At 37.7% G+C, this 13,614-nt stretch overlaps 1 protein-coding gene across 3 annotated transcripts; it reads left to right on the top strand.

The window, feature by feature from the left end:
- Window positions 1-12,175, top strand: LOC139139077 (cytochrome P450 4F2-like). 3 transcript variants are annotated; one of them, XM_070707814.1, is made up of 10 exons: window positions 1-233; window positions 4,047-4,132; window positions 5,087-5,228; window positions 6,255-6,427; window positions 7,126-7,247; window positions 7,631-7,895; window positions 8,551-8,747; window positions 9,024-9,157; window positions 9,914-10,061; window positions 11,356-12,175. In XM_070707814.1, exons 2-10 carry the CDS (start codon window positions 4,130-4,132, stop codon window positions 11,543-11,545), a joined length of 1,374 nt encoding a protein of 457 aa, XP_070563915.1. In that variant the 5' UTR covers window positions 1-233; window positions 4,047-4,129; the 3' UTR covers window positions 11,546-12,175. The 3 variants fall into 3 exon arrangements, with proteins under 3 accessions (XP_070563915.1, XP_070563914.1, XP_070563913.1); XM_070707813.1 differs by lacking the exon at window positions 1-233 and adding an exon at window positions 2,480-2,633; XM_070707812.1 differs by lacking the exon at window positions 1-233 and having other exon boundaries at window positions 3,765-4,132.
- Window positions 12,176-13,614: the final 1,439 nt, after the last annotated feature.

Raw genomic sequence — 13,614 nt, 5'->3', positions numbered from 1 at the left:
CAATGATGAAACCAGGCCCTGATTTATAAACGCCATATTCACATTTTCTCTTCGCTGAACTTTAACCGAAGGGATTGTTGAACGCACGGCTTTCTAAAGCCATGGCTTGGAGATGGTCTGCTGACAAGAAAAGGAGATGAAACAGAAATCGGAGATTGATGACTGAGTGTTTTCACATTGGAAACCTGAAAATCCAATTCCAGATTTTCAGTGAGCCTTCGAAACTGGTGGTCGTAAGTAGAGTATGGAAAATGTGGGTTGAAAAAGTTAAGGTTGTCAAAAGTTTGAAACTGTAAATTCTAACAATGATTGACAAAATGTAGACATAGTCATTCCGGGTACCTACTATAGCGTTGGTTGATGTGCAGTTTTCAGGTATGGTAGTAAAGTTAAGCATAAATCATGTTATCACAAATTTGCTTTGACGAGTTGTGAGAATATACTTTTTTCGAAAAAAACACACTTTATTAACACTTTAGGAAACATTTCTATTATTTTTTGACTCTACATAACTTTAACAAATCAAGTCTATTTGTAAAAAAAAATACAAACAACAATGAACAAAAAGAAAATACCACAAAATACCACATTCACAAAAGTATTCCACCGTAAATACTTTATCACTTGTTCTTTGTATGAACTCTTCTTCGTAATTTTGAAATACATTAATTCTTCCTTTAGAAAAAGTTCAGTAGATTTTTCATTCAATATCTTTGTCTTGTATACTGCAAAAGTAGCTATATTTATAACTATGTTCATCTCCATAACCCTATTTTTAAAAAAATTTGGCAAACGGTTGTCAGTGGATGCATTGCTCGTGGTTTACAAAACATTCATTAGAACTAAACTCGAGTATGCATCAGTTGTTTGGAACAGCATTGACAAAGTGTACTCAGACAAACTAGACGCTGTACAGCGTAACTTTGTTAAATATTTGTGTTATCTTGTAAAAGTAAGGTTTGATGATTATTCATATGATGATCTGTGTGTGTGCCAATGCTGTCTAAAAGGCGCACTTATTTTGATCTTGTTTTTCTTCACAAATCAATTAATACCCTTCTTGATTGCCAACGAATTTTTAATTTACACACTCCTTGGCGATGAACTAGACAGAAACGGACATTTCATGAACCTGATGGTAGAGTTAAATTTACTCGCAATTCACTTTTTAATCGCATTCCAAAGCTATATAATAGTTTTTATTAATGTCTACCAATTTTTAACATTTATGTTTCGAGTTTTAAAAGAAAAGCTAAAAGCGTTTATTTTTGAATTTTTACTTTGCCCTTGTTGTCATTTGTTTAAACTTGCTTTCTTGTCGTGTAACATCATGTTAGTTGTATTTTTTATTAAAATCCTCCTGTAAGTGCGGATGTATATGGTTTTTAACTGTATCATATCTGTGTTGGAGTTCGAAATAAATAAATGAATAAATGAAATCAAAATCTAACTTATAACCACAAACTACAAGTTTCCACATTTTTTTAAGTTTGTTTTCCATACCATATTAATAATCTCATTCACTTTTTGCCAGAATCGCATTGTCGTGATACACAAACAGGAAATGCTCACAAACGCCTTTCTTATGACATGCTTAACACTCAAGATGATCTATTATTTTCCGTTTCCAAAAGTTATACATATTCGGTAACTTATCATGTAACATAATTAAACTTGGCAATTTTCTTTGTAAGCATAATCCTCAGCTTAAAACACCATATATTTTCCCACATATACGTCTCTCCACAAGATTGTTGAAAAATTCCACAAGCATATGATTTTTCTGATTTTTGAAGACTTATTGACTTCCCCGATTTACAATGTAATGATGAAACCCTCCAACTCTAGATCATTTCTTATAACATGTCCTAATTCTTCAGCAAAAACCAAGAAAAAACAGTGCTGATAGAGGGCAACCATGCCGAATGACCTTCAGTCTCTACTTAACTTCCTTGAAATACATCCGTTGATTATAATATAAAAGCGCTGCTACAATCACTGTAAATTGTTCCAATCCATCTTATAAAGGATTCCTCCAAAAATGTCTTCAGTGCCAATAACATTAAATTATGTATTACAGAATCAAACGCTTTGAAAAATCTAAAAACAAAATGGCTCATCCTTTCTTCCCTTTCCCTGCAAAATCAATTATGTCTTCTCTCAGGCGGACATTTTGTTCCACGAAGCACCCTTTTAGATAGCCAACAAGAAAACAAGAGAATTAACTTAAAGCAATCATGACCAATTACCATGTCACCTAACTTATGACACGGAGCTCCTTTATGCAGCTTTACAATTCTCACTCCTAGTTTTCACAATGGAGAGTGTTTAAGCTCTTCTTTCAAGAACTGTTTTATATGCATGTAGTGTTTGTGCATCATTTAAGCTTTTTCGTTTCAGTCATAAAAGTCGTAATAATCGTTCTGCAACTTAAAAAGTCAAACTTGCAGCACTTCAATATTAAACTGAAAATGGTGTTTCGCCCGATCGGTGACCCTGATATAACAGGTGAACCCGCTAACACTCACCGCATTTTGAGTTTTACTGCATGGTAATTAATGGCAGGCAGTCGTCAGAACTCTACTCAAAGGTTGCCAGGGACCGCTACGACCGCTACGACTGATGTATCTAGGGTACGTTGGCGATTGATGAAAGTTAAAACATTTCTGTTTGCAATGAATATCCTGAAATTTAATTGTTGCAACATGGTTGACTTGACGCATCTAGATATCATGCATGAAAAACATTGTTTGTAAATAAGAAAGCCGCTCAGGCGCAGTTCCGACGGTTCCCAGACACTTCGCACCATACCATCTCGCCCAATACCATGTCGCGGCAAAACCACTTCGCGCCAAAACAACCTCGTATCAACACCTCTTTGCCCAAAAAGTCACGTCGTCCAAAACCATTTCGCCCCAAAACAATGCCAATTCGCTCAAAACTTATCGCCAACCGTTAAAAGCTGAAAATAACCAACCACTGCCATTGAAGTTTTCATCATCTTTCTATCAAGTTGAAATTGTACACCTTTTGAGAAAATGACATCGTGCAATTCCGCGCACGGCACATGAGTTGTAGCATTTAGTAGTTTGCGTTTTTCTTTTTTCTTATATACCGTTTATGGTTTCATGCAAGAATAAATGGTTCGTGGTAGCCAAAATGTCCTGACACATTAAAGCAAAAACAATGTTATGATACATCGTAGCATCGTTGTTTTAGAACGAGTTGATGGTACTATACTTTTGGCGAAGTGGTTTTAGTACGAGGTGGTACTTGGGGCGAAGTGGCGTTGGACGAGGTAGTGCTTGGGACGAGGTGGTTTTGGTCGAAATGGTTTTGGGACGAAGTTGTGTGGGGCGAACTGGTTTTGGTTCATGCGAAGTGTCTGGACCCCAATCCGACGACTGCCCCCTTTAAAGTATTACACGATCGCTCACTACCTCGATTGCTGGGACACACTTTGTCTGTTTGTCCCTTGTTCCTTTACATGTAATATTTCTAAATTTGATATAACATTGGTGTAAAAACTATCAATGTCGCATTTTCTGTAAGGGTTACACACTTTCTGAGAGCCTCGTTGTGTTGCATCTGAACGTTGAGACTGCGGTGTAATTATAAATCAGGGCTATCTGCTTCAGAGGCAGAACAAAACAAAATTATGGGGCATCGGCTTTGCTCTCATTTGTGCAAACGATAAATTCACCAGTCATTTTATATACCATTCAAAATTTGAGGAGTTTACAAACTGGAATAAATGACTGAAATAAGTGCATGCAAAATTAAACTAAAGTAGCGGGTTTGCGACAAGATGTTTAGGTCAACGAACTCTGTTCACGTACAAAGGTGTTTGGTGATAGGGTCCCCAAAGTCTAGAGTTTGCCGAACAAAAATGGCGGTATTGAGTGATGTGCTGAACTCGACGGTCGGCGTATATCGTCAGCTATCGTTTTCCAACAATATGTCACACGGCGTACTCATGCTAGGGGTAACTTTCTTGATCATCTGTTTCGGCCTATTTGGTAAGGTATTGTCTGTGCTATCGGCAGAACTGGAGAACCGACAACGTCTACTGAGGGCCTTCAAACAGTTTCCGGGCGAGCCAAAACATTGGTTGTTTGGACATCTACACATGGTAAGTTTCCATGAGTTTAGTGAGAATAGACACAGCATTAAAATCTGAATTGCACTCGTTGATGGTGATAAATGAAGTGCCACAAAAACATTCCGCATTTATGTGAAATTCATAAAGCGCAAGCAGTTTAAATTCTGACGCTATTTCCCGATAGTTCGGTTCAGTTTGTAAAATAAAGTGTCCTATTCAATTTCCAAAATCAAGTGCCAAGTGTCCGATCAGCACGGCCTGGATATGTAATGTTCAATATTTTTGTTTACAATAGCATGTTAGGACTCGGACTCATCTGTGAACAAACAATGCCATTGTAAACGGTGTAAACTTTTACCTTGTTTATTGTCAACAAACTTAGGAGAAGAGTAGATGAATGCATTTGTTTCAATATTTCAGCAATGGTCTTTTGATGGAGGACATTTGTGGATAAATGTTACACTGTCATCTATAGGTTTTTTATGTGGAGTGGTCTTTTTTAGTATCAGAGCAGTCGAAATTAGATCAGTGTGTATTCGGCAAGAATCATAGGCTCATGAATATAGTGATAAAAGTACGATAACGTTAATTTGCTGTTTTTGATGTTGTATTCAAATTTAAAATGAGCTTAAGGCACTAGAATTAAAGTTTCTGGGATACAGGGTCACAAAAATAAAGATCGTAACACGTTTTGTGTCGATCAATCCAACGATCAATTTTCAATCAATCAATCAATCACAAATTGACATATCTCAACCACTCAGGTAAGTCTTGATAACCCAACAAGCCTGTCAGTCAACTCAGTCAGTTATTAGAGTCGATTAACTGATCACTCCAGTTTTAATCATCGTGTTTCCATGCAGATAGACCCACAATCCTACATGCGAATTGGTGTTTTGCTCAACAAGCCTGTCAGTCAACTCAGTCAGTTATTAGAGTCGATTAACTGATCACTCCAGTTTTAATCATCGTGTTTCCATGCAGATAGACCCACAATCCTACATGCGAATTGGTGTTGAGTGGGCGGCGAAATACGTACACGGTTTTCCAGTTTGGTACGGACCGACGCGTGCGGGATATGAGTGTTGCCATCCAATGACGGTAAAGGCGCTTTTGTCGACAACAGGTAAAAAGAGGAATCTTTCGTGTTGTGCAATTGTCAAAATTAAACAGTGTTGGGAATATTTATTCTCGGCCTGGGAAAAACATCGTCGTCGGAATAAGCATTTTGAGCGCTCTGGGCTAATTACAAATCTGTGAGACAAGAGCAGCGGGGTACTTGTGTATTCTTTTACCGTAACACATAAAAGTATGAACAAGGCAAAGAAACAGGAGATATTATGACGTTGTATTTGTCGAAGTTTAGTTGACTTCAGATATTACATTCGAATCCCAATACCGCTTTTAATCTATCAGTAAGTTTCTGTTGGAAGACTAGGTGGCCTATTCCGATATTTCACGACTACAATAGCAATACAGTAAATAAATAGCTTTAAGGTAGAACGCACTACGCAAGTGAAAGACTTAAACTTTTGCTTAAACTCTCCCCAACGAAACTTTCAACAGTGCTCTTAACAAAGCAAGAATAAAATCAGAGGTCACTGTTTAAATTTTTGTCCTAGACATCTTACCAATATGTGATATTCAAAATGGTTGCCATCCCTTTGTTAAATCTATGGCGAAACAATATTTTTTAAGTTTCATAAAACTATGAAAACTTTGCTTAAACAACGAGCTTAAAATGAGCCCCTACGAACGGTAAACCAATACCGAATTGCAAAATTTGACAGTCTGAATATCTAACCCTGAGGTGCAATCGTAGTATCGCGTAACACTTACTGCCCCTAGAAACTTTTGCCTGTTTGCCCTACATCTATCCCTTCAGCTTGTGGTCGGAACTCTGTGCATGTAATTTTCATAAATTCTGTATAAACATCGGCTTGAAAAGGGATCACAGGATACTTTTGACCTCGAAAATCTCATAGTGATTGATATGAATGGTCGAACTCGAGAATTATTGGAAAGCAGCCCTGTTTAAGAGGCCGAACGACAAAAATAATAATTTGTAAGAAGTTTAACTTACTTAAACCAAACATGATATAGAAGGTAAATCCGTTTACCATCCGTGTGTTTTCGTACTTTTCCTTGCTAGAGCCGAAGGATAAGTGGGCGTATGGATTTGTTAAACCTTGGCTTGGTGATGGTTTGCTCATTAGCAACGGACCCAAGTGGACCAGAAACCGTAAACTGTTAACGCCTGGATTTCATTTCGAAATTTTGAAACCGTACGCCAAGATATTCAACGACTGCGCAAAAGTACTTGTGGTAAGTAACATGGCATACTATAAATGAAGTGCATCTTCTTTGAATGCAAGTGAGACAAAGTATGGAAGATTGAGAGAGAGAGAGAGAGAGAGAGAGAGAGAGAGGAGGGGAGGCAGACAGACATACAGACAGACAGACAGACAGAGACAGATAGAGACAGAGATATACACCTGTAGACAGAGAGAGACACAGAAAGACACATAGTCTGAAGAACAGAGAGGCATTTACACATGCGTCTGTATATATATGTATATATATATATATATATATATACAGGTATATATATATATATATATATATATATATATATATATATATATATATATATTATAATATATTATCTTACGAATAAAAGGAAAAACACATTTGTTTAGCTCCTTTTAACGTTATAACAATGGAAATTAAATAATTTATTTAATCAATCAATCAATTAATCAATCAATCAACGCCTGCTTATAGAAGCACGCGCGGAAGACAAGCGACTCACAATCGATGCAGCTGCGACTGCCATTGCTATTAAAGTTGCTCTTTTGAAGGAGATAATGGACGTGTAGAAGGTTTGTAATGAGTGACAGCGTGGTATGTGATGACGTATGTGTCGGTCGACGATTCATGTCAAACGCAACTATGTAAAGTTAATTCACGCGATTATGTGTAACATTTTATTCTCGAACACAATCGTCTACCATATATTTCAGACAAAATGGTCCGACCGCTGCGATCAAGGTTCCATCGAAGTCTCTCAGGATATCCGATTGATGACGCTAGACTCATTGATGAAGTGTATTTTCAGCTTGGACAACCAGTGCCAGACAAAACCGTAAATAATCTACACCATTCCATGCAAATTCTACCATCAACAAACTGTTTCTGATGTTTTATTTGGATGTCAGGCCCCGACTGTGGAGCGGACCCCTGGTTGGCCAAAGAATGTGATGTCCGAATATGTATATTGTAATCATCGAATAAAGGGGCACATTACAAATATGTCACGTGAACTACTAGTATTTCTTCCAGTATGATGTGTCAATCCGTTTTTGCTGCCAAACTAAACGTAAGCCAACGACTACCGAGCACTAGGTGACCAGCATTTGTAATTATTTTCAATAATTAACAGCGAGAGTCAAAATCATTCTATGCACACCATCATTGCCCTTGCGCTCGTTTTATCTATTTGAAACATTCCGATTGTTCTTGTATTAGGAAGTTCAACCCGTATGTCCAGGCTGTTAACGAGGCCGCCCATCTGATAGCCGAGAGGTTTCTCAACGTCTTCCACCATGGAGATTTCATTTACTATAACTTCACACGGAACGGGAAGAAGTTCAAAAGATCCCTGCAATGTCTCCATGAATACTCACAAACTGTCATCAAGGAGCGGAAGGCGACTTTGCAGTTAAGGAAGACGACAGGGGAGGTCACAAAGCGAAACTATGTGGATTTCCTCGACATATTACTGTCCGTCAAGGTAGGAGGAAATCATTGCCTCTTTCTGTGCTCGTCTCGTTTTTGCCGAAATGGTAAAAGCCTTGATATTTGACCTTGTACGAAGTCTAAACTAAAGTCACTCTAGGTCTTGTATTCAGAAGGTCAAGCGACGACGGCCACTTCAGAAATAGTGGTCACCTATAACATCTCGGAAGTTGTGGTAAAAAGCGAACCAACAAACAAAACATGCAAGGCAGAAATTGCAACATTTTTGCAGCCTTTGTGCTTTTGCAAATGTGGAAATCTACTAACGAAAGATGCGTGCTAAACTGTGGCCTCCCAAAAGTTAATGGTGTATCCGGCAAACTCACTAAAGTTTGACTCGAATGACCGGTAGTCAGAGGTCGCCACTTGGATAAAGTTCACACAGTCACTTCGCCCTCTTGCGAGATATATCCAGATTGCTCGACGAGAAATAAATTGATACAGAAGATGATCTCGATCACAAACATGTTAATCCATGCACGCAATACACAAGCATTGCAAGGCCAAGTAATCAATGGAAAAAAGTAATAACGAATAAAATGACCGATTGCGGAAAAATTACCAAATAATGCATGTCAACAGTTATAGGGCTTTATTTTTAAGTTGCTTTGCCAATTTTACATGTATTTTCGCTTCCTTACCGAGGGTAGGATGAAGACGGCAAGGGTCTGACGGATGAGGAAATTCAGGATGAAGTAGACACATTTATGTTCGAAGGGCACGACACCACGGCTAGCGGCATATCATGGTGTCTATACAATCTGGCTAAACACCCAGAACATCAGAAGAAGTGCCAGCAAGAGATAGACGAGTTCTTTCTCAAGAAAAGGGACACATGCCTTAAATGGTGAGCTTTCTCCCTTACGGAGTTTCTATTGGAGCAAATTCGTGCACCCATTTATTCAGACTAACCCCTGTCGCCTGGCTTTCCTCGGCAGCTGAATTACTGCATGGCTGGCCAAGCCTACCATTGATTGAAAAATTCAAAAAAGTGTTACCGGAATATAGTCGTCAACAGTTTTATTCAAACGGCGACAACATAATAATTACTGCAAGCCTGTGATTGCACCATACACATGTTTTCCTGGTTTCTCCTATTTTTGATCCATTTTTCATTCCTTAGGGATGACTTAGTCAATTTTCCTTGTCTAACGATGTGCATCAAAGAGAGTCTACGCATCACACCAGCAGTGCCAATGATTGGTCGGGATGTTACAAAACCTATAGAGTTGCCTGATGGTAGAACGTTCCCGAAAGGTAACGCCATACAGTTTGGCCAAAGGATGAATTTCGGGGTCTCAGAATCTTACAATATTCTGCTCATCCATAGCTTGCGTGCACTCATTTAAGTCTGGGTAGACAATTAAGTTTTCGCCGTCTTACATTTGTTTCCATCGAAAATTTAATCCCCCTCCGACCCGCAATGTTTACACGTAGAATCGCCACTAGTTTCAATTTTAAATATCGTTAAATTTTAGGCATTATGTCCGTTACATTTTGTCTCGTCTGATCCAAAATTGTTTTCATGTTGACAGAATACGTGTCTTCCGAATTGTGAGAGAATATACTTTTAGAGTTTTGTTGAAAAAAATACAAAGAAAAAACTGCAACTTTCATTTTCTGACTACTTGGTATACCTTAAGGGTCAGTACCTGTAATTTTGATGATTTTCTCATTATTTGAGTTTCTTATGTCAATTGTAAGCTCTAGTTCTACTCCTCAAATCATGTTCAAACACCTGCTATTTATTTACCCACACAGCGTCTATACGTGTAGAATGCACTGGTTTTTGTGTAAATTTCAATTCTAGTCCGGACCAGAATTCACCTGTCACGTGTTCAAGCTGAGTTGACAAGCTGAATACTGTATATCTCAACATGCTTCGGGAATAGAACAATTAGAAATTGTAGTTGACATAAAAATACAGCATACAACTACTATTGATTAGCAGCCAGCATCAAATGCTCAGATCTTTCAACAACACTGACACTGTTTTCATTCCATACCTTACAGACACGCCAATTGGAATCAACATTTACAATCTGCATCACAATAAACACGTGTGGGATGAACCAGAAAAATACGATCCATCCAGATTTACACCAAAGAACGTCCAAAAGCGGTCGCCACATGCATTCGTTCCCTTCTCTGCGGGGCCAAGGTTAGTAACTGGCTAAGACACCATTGCTTATAGCTGTGGCCTGGAGCTAGAACCCTCCCTTCCCCTTCCTATTTCTACTAGCAACCAATTGTGTCACAGTCTTGAATTTCTCACACCGAACGTATATTTTCCACCTAGTACCAGGTGACACGAACGGGATTTTATGATATGTTGATTTTCTAATTTTGGTCATGCTGTAATATCTCCCACGCATTTTACACGTCAGCTTCCTTAACTTAAGAAAGTGACATGATTGTACACATGCACAACGCGTGATGTTTCAAGGTGACAATCCAGATGGCAGTAAAACTGCCGACAATGACTATAAGTTTGCGGAGTCAACATATCATGAAGAGTCAGCATTTCGTTGTATCACGAGATGGTGTGTCAATAGAATACAATGTGTATTACTTTTAGAGTAAAGGTAAATTACGTAAGAGAATAAACTTAAAATTGTGATAAGTGAGAAATGACATTCATTCAGAGAGATGATTATGAGAGAGCTTAAAGTTGTAACTCGGGCTGTGTTCCCGTGCTGTAAATAAAGCCATCAATCTCAATGCTCCCAGCGTGTTCTTCTTCAATTACACAAGTATTACGGTCACGTGGTACCTCCGATATCTGGTAAGGACTGGACAATATACGAATACTGTTCGCAACAGTAAAACCAGTAAAACCCAGGATGATGAAGCTGTACAGAGTTGAGACAAATGTAATGATGACAGCGAACATATTTGAAGAACAACATAAGAAGAGGAATTCTATTAAACAATGGAACAAAATGTAACAAAATACTTAGATCAATAGAAGACTGATAAGATAACAGGTCACATGAAGGTTAAAAAAATATCACTTGGTTTGCGCCCGGGCTATCTGTTATCGGTCATATGATATTATCGGTAGGTTTGAGAGAAGGGAGAAATGATAAATTCAATCAATAACATGATATGATTGATATATCCATACGCCTACACACACACACATACATACATACATACATACATACATACATACATACATACATACATACATACATACATACATACATACATACATACATACAGGCAGACAGACGTAGAGTACACACGTAATATATATATATATATATATATATATATATATATAAAACATAGATAAGCTTACAAATATATATATATATATATATATATATATATATATATATATATATATATATATATATATATAAAACATAGATAAGCTTACAAATATATCAGGTCCTTTTGACTTTTGCAAGACTAGACTTAGGCTGTGTATGCTTTTTATTCTCCTCCAGAAACTGCATCGGTCAGAATTTTGCCATGAGCGAGATGAAGATAGTATTGTCAATGGTGTTGCACAATTTTGAATTGTCTTTAGACAGCTGCAGACCCGTTAAGCCGATGCTAGGGTTGGTTTTGCAAACTGTGGACGGCATGCATCTGTGTCTCAGGAAACGCTTGACGTCGGATGAAGCAGAGATGTGAAAATGGCCAGGGTTTCTCTGACTGCAATGTGATCTTGTACATTTAGTTGGAGTCGCTATCACAAGGGGTTCAGACATACACTGTAGATTTCGTCATCATTCCACTGATACCATATTGGTACTAAGGATGTCATATTTGAGGATCCCTGGTGCTGGGGAAATAGCACGTACTCGATTCATTCAAAGCAAAAATTAAAGACTAAAGCAAAAGACCGATGACGGAAAGAGATGTAAATTAACAATATAGTACAGAGTTTTAAAAAAATCCAATATATATGCAGTTTCCCGATATGTAGCCATTGTTTTATACTGCGTTTTATCCGTAAGTCAATTAAACTGGTTTTAAAAATGCGATAATTTGACAGTGTTGTCGGATGGTTATTGCTTATTGCTAATTAAGCCTAAGTACGTTGAAGTTTCTGTAGAAAACGTTTCTTCATGTAAGAGTCCAAATATGAGACCATTGCAAACTTCCTCACTTTTGTAGAAAATACTATATTCAGAAATGTATCCTATAATTTCTTTATCACTTCTCCAATATGTCTACTTTACTTTTCTTTTTAATCTTTACATGCATTACTTCTTATTTGAGAAAACGTTGACTATACTTTACCTTTAGCATCTTTGCCTCATACACATTTGCATTGAGTGTATTCGCATAAATATATCAATTTTTACCGCCATGTATGTAAGAAAGTATTCTGATAAACCATTGCCGCTATTATGGGTTGTCACTAAAGATGTCATTTCTTCAGTTAAACTTCTTTGTGGTTCACTGTTCTGAGAAACTGACTTTTAATTTGAAGATTCATTAGCTGTAACTTTGGTTATTTTTTAAAATTTTGTTTGTCCTGTGTATCATCTGCAGTTTCTGGTTTGAATCCCTAAACCATGGAGAAATTCCTAATATTCAGCTCATAAATATACCCTATATGAGTATAATCTGCATTGTTATTGTTTAAATTTTGTATTCAGGTCCGGACTAGAATACATTTATCAACAATAACAATGGTCATTTCACATATGCAAGCCGTGTTGGCAACAGGACATCGAGCATTGGTCATGATGATCGGATTATAGTAAAATTCTGTAGTTGATACATTGAAACAGAGTAGTGAAAAATTAGTCAAAAGTTACAGCTAATGTCCTTTTAAGCTTTCATTCTGCAGTCACTCAGACGTATGTGTGCCTGTGTATACTTTCACTGGTCAGCACTGTTTATTGCATGCTTCTTACTCTTACTTATCCAACTCTATGGTAAGTTGTTATTAGGTAAGATGGAGGACGAAAGAGAAGAATGTCATGGAAAGTTGACAGATTTTCATCACTAAATTGCAATTCTATCACTGTATGAGATGAAGTCACATTTAGGTATCATTTCTCTCTATGTACCGGTTGTCTCATATATGCTTTTTTAAATATTTACTCTTGTCGTTAAAAATAAACGTCACTGAATTCTTCATAATATAGTGTCAAGTACGTTGGGGTGCGCATGAGGAAAATCAATTTACCTTTCCGTTCCGGTGAAATTTTTAATACTGTCATTTACCTTTTCAAAATGGACAATTTCTCGCGAGTAGAGCATTGACAAAACTGTCCTGTGGGTCCCATAGTCCCCAAAAGAACACTAAACAACAAAAAGTCCGACCTTAAAACCTTAAAAGTCTATCAAATGAGCCAGGGAAAATATTGTGAAAGGAATGGGCTAACGGCGAAGTAGCTCCGTTGGGATGTGTCAGAGAAAACGTATCGGATATTTATTTTGAAAGCGACGGCAACCCAGGCACCTTTGAGTTCAGGTATGTTGGGGATCAATGTCTGACTTACACTGTGATCATGTGCAGGGGTAACCTTTGCCCTCTTAATGTTGTGTAGGGTTAACCCACAGTTCCTTCACCAAAAGGGGACCGTGGTTAACCTTTGCCTCCTTTATGTAGAACTGTACTTTATATATGACGGCACATTGTTTTCTTGTTGCACACTTGACTGGTATGGCTGAAAGTAGCTGTAGAAACGCAGTGCGGGTCAAAGGTCAACCCCGCGTTTCCACAGCTAGGCTGAAAGTGGCAC

This window comes from Ptychodera flava, chromosome 8, assembly GCF_041260155.1.
Source record: "Ptychodera flava strain L36383 chromosome 8, AS_Pfla_20210202, whole genome shotgun sequence".
Taxonomy (NCBI): Eukaryota; Metazoa; Hemichordata; class Enteropneusta; family Ptychoderidae; genus Ptychodera; species Ptychodera flava.
The sequence above is the reverse complement of the archived record's forward strand: the minus strand, read 5'-3'. Positions and strand labels throughout refer to the sequence as shown.

What these genes read in the sequence shown, in the direction of transcription:
- LOC139139077 (XM_070707812.1), top strand. Translation starts at nt 3,809, where the DNA reads ATGTTTAGGTCAACGAACTCTGTTCACGTACAAAGGTGTTTGGTGATA. An exon ending in TGTTTGGACATCTACACATG is followed by an intron (nt 4,133 to 5,086) that starts GTAAGTTTCCAT and finishes GTTTCCATGCAG; the next exon opens with ATAGACCCACAATCCTACAT. An exon ending in TGGTAGAACGTTCCCGAAAG is followed by an intron (nt 9,158 to 9,913) that starts GTAACGCCATAC and finishes CATACCTTACAG; the next exon opens with ACACGCCAATTGGAATCAAC.